The sequence below is a fragment of the Chiloscyllium plagiosum genome, unplaced genomic scaffold (genome assembly GCF_037043375.1).
Source record: "Chiloscyllium plagiosum isolate Xiang-an unplaced genomic scaffold, Cpla_swu_hap1 HiC_scaffold_2, whole genome shotgun sequence".
Classification (NCBI taxonomy): Eukaryota; Metazoa; Chordata; class Chondrichthyes; order Orectolobiformes; family Hemiscylliidae; genus Chiloscyllium; species Chiloscyllium plagiosum.
In genome coordinates, this window is record NW_028270140.1 from 138,446,910 (window position 1) to 138,459,835 (window position 12,926).

General features: G+C 40.9%; 1 protein-coding gene across 1 annotated transcript in view; it reads left to right on the forward strand.

Moving 5' to 3' along the window:
• The first annotated feature begins 428 nt into the window (after positions 1-428).
• LOC122557223 (proteolipid protein DM beta) overlaps positions 429-12,926 on the forward strand; it is a 234,025-nt gene continuing 221,527 nt past the window's right edge. Inside the window, exon 1 of the mRNA XM_043704677.2 lies at positions 429-849. Within this exon, the coding sequence (XP_043560612.1) occupies positions 813-849 (37 nt within the window). The 5' untranslated portion in view covers positions 429-812. The remainder of the gene's footprint in view (positions 850-12,926) is intronic.

Here is a 12,926-nt window from a genome sequence, read left to right on the forward strand (position 1 = left end):
TTTTTAACAGATGCTCCAAGCACATGGAGTTATCTCTGCAACCTGACTGGCAATAGGCAATAGTTATTCAAATTCAGTAATGATGTCGACAGACTAATGATGTTCAATTTAGAGAGGTTTATAAGCTTGTCAATGGAGATCTGGATTACTTGACACCAGCAATGGCCATCAAATTTCAAACAGATCAAGCTAAACACTTTTCTTTCACAAGTTGCGTTCCTTTCTTTTTGTAGAAAAACAGGCACACACACATACATAAACATACACACGCACACAATCCCTATATTTCTCTGGGTGAGAATGATCAGCACAAAAGCCCACAGGCAATCGGGCTTTCCCACTGTGGAAAGAGGGGGAGATGGGTTGGTGGTCTTTTCTCATGTTAATGGCACACCCCTTCCAGAAATGCTCCATGCTAAAAAGCCTCCTCATCGTCTAAGTCACCAAAATTCTGCACAAAACACAATTTGTTGAAATCATTCTGAAGAGGAAAGCAGAATTCAAAGTTGTGTCTGCATTCAGCAAGCTCAGTCATCTCAATATATGCTTACAGTGGTACACAATGGGCAGTATTCAGGAGAAAAATTGATAATCTTCACGGAAGAGTAATTTGAATGAAATTACACTTGACAAGCAATCTCGAGGCAAAGGAGGGGAGTGAGAGAGAGTAGGAGCCAAGCTCTGAGGACTTGCCCAAGCCACAGATACAAGGAAGATCCAGAGGAAATTTTTTTCTCTCTCTCGCTTCCTAAGCTCCTAATTGAAGCTTTTGTTTAATTCTGTGCAGCATCTCGGACTGACAGCAGACAGCAATGGAAGAGAATATGGAAGAAGGGCAAACACAGAAAGGTATTGATTAAAGGAAACACTTCAAAAAGCATGATTATTGTTTTCCCCTGCTCTTATCTGGCTAAGATGCATGGTAAATTTGTAAGTTAAATGTGTTATTAGTTGGAAGCTGTGAGTTGGTCTGTTCTCTGTTTCTTTCACAAACTGCTTAAATGTCTGTGAATTGTGTGCATTTGTATCACATGTGCGGATGTGTATGTGTGTGCATGCATGTATGTTCCTACATATGTGTATGTACATGTGTGTGTATGTTTGTGTCTCTTTATTATGCAGATTTATGGTTGTAAAAATTCTGATTTTAAAATGCTTGAAATATTTGCGCTGGGTGGATTGTATTTGAACTGTCTTTGTAGCTGTAATCTAATTCATGTTTTCTTATGACTATCTTAGCACATCATGAGTGTCTAAATTCAAATGAAAAAGAATTTATATTTTCCTATTTTTAGAGCAGTAAAGTGAATTTACAAAGTGATACATTGTAGACATTAATAGTCATATACCTGTATACATATTTCAATTTATCCTGTTAGAAAAACATTTTCTCTAAATCTGTACATCACCTTTTCCATATCTTTTATTTTCCTCCAGTGATTACATTTTTCTGTACAGATTTCTGTCTCCAATTTGTTTAGAAATTGTGATTTGTTTAGAAAAAGAAAAAAATGTGAAAATGCTGGTGCTCTTGAGAAGATACAAAAGCATTTGGCAAAGGAATGTTTGTTGTTTAATGAATGTACAGCACAGGAGCTTTATTCTGGGTTACCGTCACCAGCCCCTTTATACTAGTGAATGCTGGCCGTCAATTAACGGTCTGGCTGTTGTTTCTTTCTCTCTTGCTCTGTGCTCCAGATATGAGGTCTTTAGTCTAAATTTGGCATCCAACTTCTGTCTTCCTAATTGCTCACTTGCCTTGGGGTGAAAGACTGGCTGTACTCTGTCCTGTGTTCAGTGTAAGGTCTTTTTTGATGCATAAGAGGAGAATTACACGAGGGAAGAATATCATAGCAACAAATACATAGCTGCCATTTTGACTCATGATAGCTAATAATATGGGATAATAAATGTTGGAATCACTCTACTTAAAATGTATATACCCATGTTTTGCTTAATGTGATGTTGAATTTTATGATGCAATTGAATCTTTTCATAAATCATTTAGGCTAGTGCCTCCATGAACTGCTGTGCTCACTCATTAGAAGTGAACCATGGGGAAAAGGAAATAGGCTTGATGGAAACACATTTATTATCTTGACTTATGTTACTGTTCTTTATCAACAGTAAATTTAAGAAAAAGCAGCTGTCATCTTACCATGCATGCCCCAAGTGAGTTCATACCATACATTGTGTGACTTAACAGGCAGAAATATTCTGCTTTATTGCTTATATTCAACTTTTAAAACAAAACCTAGGGTAAAAAGGAAGAACATTACAAGAGCTGAGGGATGACAGTCACCAAACTGAATTTCGAACCCGAGACCCATTTGCAATAAGGCGCTCCCACAAAAGAGTTTCAATCCATCAACGTTCGGGGATGTTCTGTGCAAAGTTTTTTTTTTCACTTTAGAAGTCAAAAAGGAAAAAGGCTTTAGATATTGAAAAATAATTTTCTATAGTCGATCATCCTGAATCATAGGTACACAAGCAGAGCAGCTGTTTGTATTATTGGGTCATTCTCAATAATGTTGTCTTCAGATCACTCTGCTTTAAGTCCATTATAACAGCTGCTCAAATGTTTGGTGGACTTAACTGGATATTATAGTCTCATCTACTGCAATCCTAGAGAGCGATTTGAGTATTCTCTAAACATTATGCTGCTGAACTTAGCAGGTGTGTTTTTTTTTCCTCAAACGAGCAGCAATTTTCACCAAATCTCAACATGAAAGTTTTCATTCAGAAAAGTACAATAATGGGGAACAGAGATTTGAACCCTGCGCCTTCCTACCCTATTACACTTTTTTCAAGAAGTCTACAAGCATGTTGCCAGGGTTGGAGGGTTTGAGCTACAGTGAGAGGTTGAATCAGGTGGGGCTGTTTTCCCTGGAATTTCATTGGCTGAGGGGTGATCCTTTTGAGGTTTAAAAAACCATTAGGTACATGGATAGGGTGAATAGCCAAGGTCTTTTCCCCAAGATAGGGGAGTCCAGAACTAGTGGGCATAGGTTTAGGTGAGAGGGAAAAGATATAAAAGGGGGCCAAAGGGGCAAATGTGTCATGCAGAGGGTGGTGCGTGTATGGAATGAGCTGTAAGAAGAAGTGGTGGAGGCTGGTACAATTGCAACACTTAAAAAGCACCTGGGTGGGTATATGAATAGGATGAGTTTAGAGGAATATGGACCAAATGTTGGCAAATGCGATTAATGCCAAATGTGTTGGCATGGATGAGTTGGACTGAAGGATCCTACAACTATGTTGTCTTGGGAGAAGAACAGGACAGACGCAAGGAGTCTCAGTGCAGGGGGAAGGGAGCCGTCACTGGACTGAGCCCATTATACCTTCTAGTTGCTGGGTGACACTGATGGAAGCTTCTAGCCTCTGAATCAGAGGAAGCACGTTACGTATTGGGTAAGTATGAGTGCAAGAGTGGAAGAATTTTACCAAATTAAGTTTACTGAGGATGAATTCATTTTGGTATAATGAATGAGGAGAATAATGTGCTAAGAAAAGAAGCCCTATTCTAGAACTGAATGCTCCAGCTGAAGGGAGATGGAAACAGATTCAACAGTAAGTAACAGTGAGTATGAAAGTGATACACAGAGATACCTGAAGGAGAAAGGAATTGCAGAGATAATGGGGAAAGAGCAAGGAGAACTATTTAACAGCCAACATAACATAATGGGACTTCTGTTGAAAACAAAGATAGAGATACAAACACAAAGTGAGAAAGGAAAGATGGCTTCGACCAGACAAGGGAAAACCAAAGGGTGAAAATACTTTCATTTATATAAAGTTCAAAATCACACAACACCAGGTTATAGTCCAACAGGTTTAATTGGAAGCACACTAGCTTTATAACCTGGTGTTGTGTGATTTTTAATTTTGTACACCCCAGTCCAACACCGGCATCTCCAATTCATTTATATATTGCTTTTCATGAATTCATTGCACGCTCAATTCCTTTTCTTGGTGAATAAATTGCAATGGATCGATTAAAAAAACTTATGATGTTGACTGCAATTCTCAGGGTCAGAAAGGGGATATTTCAAGATAGGGAGATGCAAATACTAATTTAGCTGCAAGTCCAGTGCCCATGATGCTCTTGATAGTTGGAAACTTCCAAGCCAATCTAACCGTGAGTCGGGAAAGAAAGGTTGCCTCTAACTGTCTTTTTGTCTTTGCTCCAGCCTACACACTGTCTGCATGAGTCCCGAAAGGACTTTATCCTTGCTTCTTCTGCTGGGATCCACTTTTGCCCTTTTAGAAGCACACCTCAGCTCATAATCAGCTTCAACTGTTTCTGACTGAATCAAACAGACAGCAAATCCCAGAGTAGGGGATCTCAGCTTTTGGCCACACCCCTTGAAATCTTTACCCTTGCATGAATCAATTAGTTCCAGTCATTACAAGGAAACCTCTTGAAAATACAGCGTGATGCAACCATAATGATTGTGGGATGTTTATGGGTGTTTTTCCCTTTGAAATTCAAGCCCAGACATTCTTCCTTTCCATTAGAATTGTACTTCCCTTCATTCACTTCAAAGAATTGATATGAAAAGTAAAGTCAATCTGGCACTGAGGGAGACCAGTCTGCCTAGTGAATGCATGAGAACTCATACTCATCCATTCATTTTTATTGGGACATGTTTTGGCCTCTATTATGGTGAATATTTATTATACAAGAGTAATATTCTGAGTTCATATGATCCTTCACTAAATTATAAGTAACTTGTGTAGTATTCAAAGAATCCCTATATGCTATAGTTAAAAAAAAATTAGAACTGAACAGGAGAACATGTTGGTGCTTGAAACCACTGCACTATAATGTGGTAAAGTAGGAGTTCACACCAAGAATTCTCAGAATCTGAAGTGCTAGCTCAGTGCTGTATGTCACGAGGAGAAGGTGTCAAGCACAGGGCAGGCAGTTGCCAACAGGAGGAAGTGAATGTCAGATGCTGTGCCATATCTGCTATGCAGATTGTAGACATCAATCACGAATCTGGGCATGGATAACTTTGCTCTTAACTGGAAGTTAAACTGTACTGAGCCGATTCACAATAAATGAAAATAAGATAGTCTCCATAAACAACAACTTGCAATTACATAGTGATTTAACATAGAACAACTGTCTCAGGGCACTTTATAGGAGCATTATCAAACACCATTTGTTACTCGGCCACATAAGGAAATCTTACAATTGACGACTACAATGTGGGTGGCACGCTGGCACAGTGGTTAGCACTGCTGCCTCACAGCGCCAGAGACCTGGGTTCAATTCCCGCTTCAGGCGACTGACTGTGTGGAGTTTGCACATTCTCCCCGTGTGTGTGTGGGTTTCCTCCGGATGCTCCGGTTTCCTCCCACAGTCCAAAAATGTGCCGGTTAGGTGAATTGTCCATGCTAAATTGCCCGTAGTGTTAGGTGAACGGGTAAATGTAGGGGAATGGGTCTGGGTGGGTTGCGCTCACTTCGGCGGGTCGGTGTGGACTTGTTGGGCCGAAGGAGGGAGAGATGCAGAGAATTTGGTATCGAGACCATGGGAATGCTTTCCCTGACTTAGGACTTTGGCCAAAGATGGAGCAATGAAAATAATGGACAGCAGAGAGGTCATAATTAGAGAAATGCAGATAGCTTTCACATTTGTGAGGCTGGAGGAGGTCACAGAATGAAGAAGGCATTAGGTCATTCCAGAATTTGAAAACAAAGATGTTCAACTTAGAATCAGAAGACAATGTAGCCAGTGAGCATGAATGGTAATTTCTTCACTAAGATCCTTTGGAGAATGAAATCTGCCATCCTTACCTGGTCAGGCCTACATGTAACGGCAGACCTACAAAAATGTGTTGACTCTCGGTTTTATCCCTGACAATGGCTTCATGGTCATCAATGGACTTTTTCCTTCCAGGTTTTTAATGAATTCAAATTCCATCATCTGCTGTGGTGGGATTCGAACCTGGGTCTCCAGAACTTTACCTGGGTCTCTGGATTAACAGTTCAGTGATACTGCCCCGAGGCCATCACCTCCCCTGTCAGGGCGCTAAAGAAAATATTTGATGTGTCCAGATCATAGCATTATATGGTAGGATATAAGTTTGTGGCTATGCTCTCTCAAATCACTGAGCTATCAATTTTAGCAAGAGGTGGATATCCAGAGTGCTATTAGATGCCTCTCACAGAAAGGGAAAGGATATCATTCTCCTATACTCATGTTGCTTATTTGCTACTGTCAGAGCACTGTTTTTGAACCAATCAGTTGGACTGATTGGAATCAAAGGGCTAGAGATTTGATGTGTGTTCAAGAATTGCAACTGCAGAATTGACTTCTGCAGACTGGACTGGTCACCTCTTCTCAAAACTGTCAGATTTTCATTCCAACCAAATCTGATCTGGAATGCACCAGATCTGCTCACTTCATACCAGGTCTGAGCCACTGTCAGCGCTGGCAGATGCCAGAGCATCCAAAGCTTGGTACTGTTTTCTAGAGATTGTTCCAACTCTCTACACCATCACCTCCTCAACCCTATAACCAGTCCATGTTCTGACATAGAACACATAACCCACTATGACTGCTTTACATTTGCCAAGACCTTTCCTAACTCCACCCTCTTTTCATTTCCCCCTCTTGTCCCTGGGCCTTATCAAATCGCACATGGGCCCTCGGGTGACCTGATAGAGATTTATAAAATCATGAGGGGCATGGATAGGGTAAATAGAGAAGGTCTTTGTCTTGGGTTAGTCAGTCCCACAGCTGGAGGGCATAGGTTTAGGGTAAGAGGGGAAAGATTTAAAAGGGATCTAAGGGGAAGCTTTTTCATGCAGAGGGTGGTGCGTATGTGGAATGAGCTGCCAGAGGAAGTGGTGGAGGCTGGTACAATTACAGCATTTAAAAGGCATTTGGATGGGTATATGAATAGGAAGGGTTTAGAGGGATATGGGTCAAGATTAGAGTGGTGCTGGAAAAGCACAGCAGGTCAGGCAGTATCCGAGGAGTAGGAATAGGCAAACGCCCTTAATCGGGAATGCTCATTTTCGATGAAGTGCTTTTGCCCGAAACGTTGATTTTCCTGCTCCTCAGATGCGGCCTGACCCGCTGTGCTTTTCCAGCACCACTCTAATCTTGACTCTGATCTCCAGCATCTGCAGTTCTCACTTTCGCCTTTTGAGGGATTATGGGTCAAGTGCTGGCAAATGGGACTAGATTAGGTTAGGATATCTAGCTGGCATGGATAAGTTAGACCAAAGGGTCTGTTTCCGTGCGGTACATCTCTATGACTCTGTGACTCTATGACTCCTATGTATTTGCATAGTGATGCACCCAGTCAACAGACCTCAGAAAGAATGCAATAGTGATGGGGCCATCAAACATCCATTTAGAAACCATACTGAAGATAATCCTTCAATAACCCCAGAAACTTGCCAATCAAACATTTACCATACCAATCATGGATTTTCTGTCCATCCTAATTGCCCTTTACCTGAATGACTTGCTAGGTCATTTCAAAGGGCAGTTAAGTATCAACCATTTTACTGTGAGTCTGGAGTAACATGGGTTACATAGCAGTAAACATTGCAGATTTCATTTCCTAAAGAGACAAAACCAATAAGTAATGATAGTTTCTTGGGTCACCATTCCAGATTTGGTTAACTGAATTTAAATTCCACCAGCTACCAGAGTGAGATTTGAACTCATGTCCCTAATACATTAATGTAGCCCTCTGGATCACTAGTTGAGTGAGCTTGCTACTACTTTACCATCTCCCCTTATCCAACGATCCAATGGCCTCAGTCATTCATAAGCTCTGAAACTCAGCTAGGTATTCACAATCGTAATCTCTACAGTGTGGAATCAGACCAACCCATCAAGTCCACATTGATACTTGGAAGAGCATCTCACCTAGACCCTGTAATCCTGCACTTCGCATGGCCTATCCACCTAACATCTTTGGACTATGGGAAGAAACCCACACAGACACAGGGAAAATGTACAAACTCCACACAGACAGTCGCCCAAGGGTGAAATTAAACCTGGGTCCTTGGCATGGTGAGGTAGCAGTCCTAACTGCTGAGCCACCGTATCACCCTAATTGACTCAGCTGTAAAAACCAACAATTATGGTGGCAGGGACAACAGGTGTTTGGCTCCTGAGCTTGGCTGCTCATGGACTCAGGCGGCGGGTTGGGCTTTATTGTCGTATTTCCAGCTTGGTAGCTCAGTCATGCTTTATTTTGTTTCGCGTACCTTTGGGCCTCCTCCTGATGTCCTCCTGTGGGAGGCCAGGGTCCTATGTATCTCCATCCTGGCTCCATCCAGGGTGGCAGCATCAGAAGGTGAGCCAGGACTCTGTCCGTCAACTCGGAGCCAGTCGGTCAACTCCAAATCAGGACCTCGTTGGTCAACTCCAAACCAGGGTCCTGTTGGTCAACTTGAAGCGAGGACCTGTCAGTTGATTTCCAGCATTGGAGGACTTGTAGGTCTTGTGCAATGTGACTGTCTCCAACTGGAACGTGGTGGAGGTGGAAGCGACAGCACTGGTGACGGCAGGAAAAAAGCACAAGACTTGACCCTCTTGATGTCAGTTGACAGCAACTGGAGGAACAGAGAAGGTGAAGTCTACTGGGAGGGAAACATGAACTTTTGAAGCTGTTTCAGTTATAGTAATATTAATTTAATGTTAATTTATTCAGTATTTTACGATACGTACAGTTTATTCAGTAATGCATTCTACAATCAAAGATGGTTTTGGAACGGGGCGATGTTATCCACTTTTCACTGTCCCTAGGTGCAAGAGACAATATTAAATAAACCTAGATCTAAATCTGTAGCTCTATTGAAACTGAAAGAACAGCTGGTTCAGTTTATTTCAACTTACACCAGAAGGTCTGACACTCAAATAATTCCAGAAGCAGGTGGCTGCATTTTTCCTAAGATAAAGCAGCAGGCCAATTTTGGATCTATGCTGTAGCACCTTGGACATTTGAATCATGTCCAATCATAATATGCCAATCCTCAAACTGTCTTTTCCACAGTTTTGAATATACAGTAGCACTTTTTTTTAAACCACTCTTGGAATGTAAGCTTCCATCAGCAATTTCTGCCTTTGTTCTCATCCTGAATTGCCCTTGAACTAAATGGCTTGCTGGTCCATTTCAGAGGACAGTTAAGAGTCAATCGTGTTGTTGTGAGTCTCTGGTCACATTTAGATGAGACCAGGTAAGAATGACTGATTTCCAGATTAAAGTGAACTAAATGGGTTTTTACAGCATTTGACGAAAGCTATGGTCACTGTAACTAAGATTCAGTGTTACTGTAGTAACTTTTTCAGTTAGAAACATACTAAAGTGCATCTCAATACTTGCTGAATGCTGTTCAATGCAATAGTTAATTTGCATTTTCAGAACAGAACCCAGCAACAAATTACTGCAGTAAAAACCCATCTGATAATACAGCATCTAATAATGATATTTGAAATAAAGAATGTGAGAAATAGGATTAGGAAAACATGGGAGAAGTTGATAAAAAAAATTAACATTTACCAGTCAAAATGTTCCTGACTCCTCAAAATATTTCGAACATAATTCCTGGACTGCCTGAACCAGTGAGTTCCAAAACTCACCCGACAAACTACCATGGGATATGAACGATATGCAAATTTCACACTTAGGTCTGTCAATGGTGTCTGTGGCGTCACACATACAGTGCATGCAGGATCACAATGCAAACCCAATGCTAACCTCCTCACTCCTGTGGGAGGTTTGTGTGGGACTGTTTTTGACACATCATTCAAATTTTCTAGTCCTGTGGATTCAGCTATTGCCAATTCCCACACCCATTTCTGAGTTTTTTGAGGTCAGAAGGATCCAGCTCAAGCTGTAGTTCTTCATCCTCTCAGGCAATTAACACTTAGCGAGAAAGGTGAATGATTGACCTGTGGATTTTTGGTAACACAGAGACAGATGATCATTATGAAATGTGACTTTTAGAACTGTCCCTTTCTGTTATTGTAAAATAAAAGTACTCAACACATAATTTATTGCGGAAATTATGAAACAGCTTTGATAATATTTATGGACTAGTGGAAGTCTTGCATCTGACCAGGGTTTATGTTACTTTTGGTTTCAATAGAAAATTAAAATTCATAGTTCCTACTGCCATTCGGTGCTAATCCAAGTATTATCAGTCCAGTGCTATATATTATAACACTAGGTTTCTATACCTTCATTCAACAAGATAATTTACAATGCTATAAGCTTCAAGGCTGTGTTGGAGAAGGAAAGTGCAGTATTGTGTTGATCTGTATAGGAAAGACCTCCTCACGTGGTAGTTAAGCTCCTGTGGATTTTTGGTTTTGATTGAACTGGGGCCCTAACACCAAGTGTTAGTGTCAGGGTCCTCCCAGAGAAACCCACCATCCTTCTCACTGGTTTCCCTATGAACAGCAGCAGAAGGCAAGGAAATCAGCTTGGTTGCCAGGCAGACTGGTGAAAAGGTCCTCTTGTGGCCTTCTCTCTGTTGGGATAAAATAACAGCAAATCCAGGTCAGGCTGTGGACATTGTGATAGTTCTGTCTGCCTGATTTTCTATCCTATTTAGGTGATGGAATGGAAGAATATCCAGCCACTTTATGGTCCTGGTTTGGATTTGAAACATTAGCATCTAGTTCAATTTTTATAGTTCAGTTAATACTAAGTTACCAATGTCAGAGTTCAGATTTCTGTTGCTTTATATGCAATAAAAATAACAAGTGGTAAGTTTCTTAAAGTATTTGTGATGGAAATGGGCAGGGAATATTTGATAACCCTTGAAACACAAACTTCCAAACTTCTTGTGATACAGTATTGGTGCTTATATGGTCAATGCTGCCAAATTACAGTTAATTATTTGTTGTGTTTAATTGTATGAGTCATTAAAATGAATAGCATTTAAGAGGCAGCTAAATAACTACATTGGGGAAAAAGGAATCGAGAGGTAAATTAATAGTGTAACACAATAAGAGAAATCTTATATGAAGCATAAATACCAGCACAGTCCTTTTGGGCAGAATGGCCCGTGTCTGTGCTGGAAACTTCTGTGTAATTCTATGTAGTATCACAATCTGCTGTTAAGATCCTACCACGTTGTTAGCACATTAGCTGATATGATGATTTTCTCTGTTGGACACACTTTGTAAAGTGGTTTTGCAGAACTTTAAAACAAGCAGAATTTAAGGTACATAGTTATTTTGCTGCCAGAGGTATAATATTGGTGTGATTCAGAGTCTATTTCACTGTTACATCGCAAGAGAAATTGAATGAGGATGAAGACAATCATTATTTGGTGAAATCTCTTCAGAGATTTAAGATACCCAAGCATCAAACTATATTCACAGGTTGAAGAGGAAATATCATAGTTATTTCTACAGTGTCAATGTTGTTTCAGACTAACATGGATTCTAATCCATGAGGCAGGACTCTCAACTTCAAAAGGTGGTAAGACTCATGGGGCCCAGAATTAGGATACAGAGTGATCATTAGGGATTAAGGAGAGGAGAAATTTCTGCACCGGGGGTTATTGATGCTTCCTCATCAAACACACTGAAGGATGAGTCAGGTGGATCTTTGGTCTCTCTGGAATCAGAGGGATATGGGAAGGAAGTGAGAAGTGGAGTTGTCCAAGTTGACCAAAGTCTAACATGCCTACAGTCTGGAATTCTCTTCCAAAGCCTCTTTACTTCTTAATTTGTCTGCTTCTTTCTTTCTCTCTCTCTGTCTCCTTAAAAATAGCCTCTAAAACACATCTCTTTGACTATGTATTTGTTCATGTACTATAAAGCCTCCTTCTAAGGACATCAGAGCAGAAGAAATAGGAGCAGGAATTAGGCCATCTAATCTGTCGAGCCTGTTCCGCCATTCAGTTTTCATGGACTCAACTCCACTTCCCAACCCGCTCACCTTAAGGGTTTTCCCTTAAGTCCTTTACTGTGCAAAAAGTCATTCCATTGTTGCCTTAAAACAGTCAACAAGGCAGCCTCAACTCCTTCACTGAGCAGGGAGTTCCACAGATTTGCAATCTTTTTGCTGAAGAAGTTCCTCCTCAACTCAGCCCTAAATCTGCTCCCTTAGAAGATTCCCACCCTAGATTAGAGTGGTGCTGGAAAAGCACAGCAGTTCAGGCAGCATCCAAGGAGCAGTAAAATCAATGTTTCAGGCAAAAGCCCTTCGAAAGGATTCCTGATGAAGAGCTTTTGCCCGAAACGTCGATTTTACTGCTCCTCGGATGCTGCCTGAACTGCTGTGCTTTTCCAGCACCACTCTAATCTAGACTCTGGTTTCCTGCATCTGCAGTCATTGTTTTTACCTAGTTGATTACCCCCCTAGGTCTAGTTTCATCAACCAGAGGAAACAACCTCCCTGCTTCTATCTTATCTACTTCCTTCATAATTGTATATGCTTCTATAAGACCCCCCCGATTCATCTAAATTCCAATGAGTATAGACCCAGTCCACTCAATCTCTCCTCCATAAGCCAACACTCTCAACTCCGAAATCAACTTCTCTGCACTCCCTCCAGTGCCAGCACATCCTTTCTCAAGCAAGGAGACTAAAACTGCGCACAGTATTCTGGGTGCGTTGTTCAGCACCAAATTGTGTCTGATATTCAGTTGGCTCTGTGAACTGCCTTGGTCTGTTTGCAATGTTGAATGCACCGCTGATATTTCATGCAGTAACTATATCACTGAGCTCTTGTTTACGGTAACGTTGCAGTCTTGTGTCCTCCAACTATGCGAGATTAAAATTACATTTTAGTTGGAGATGTATAACTGGAACAACTTTTATTTATATTCTGTTATTATCATAACGAAATATCCCAATTCTAGGCTGGCATGCTGGCTCAGTGGTTAACATTGCTGCCTCACTGAGTCAGGAAACTGGATTCAATTCCACTCTC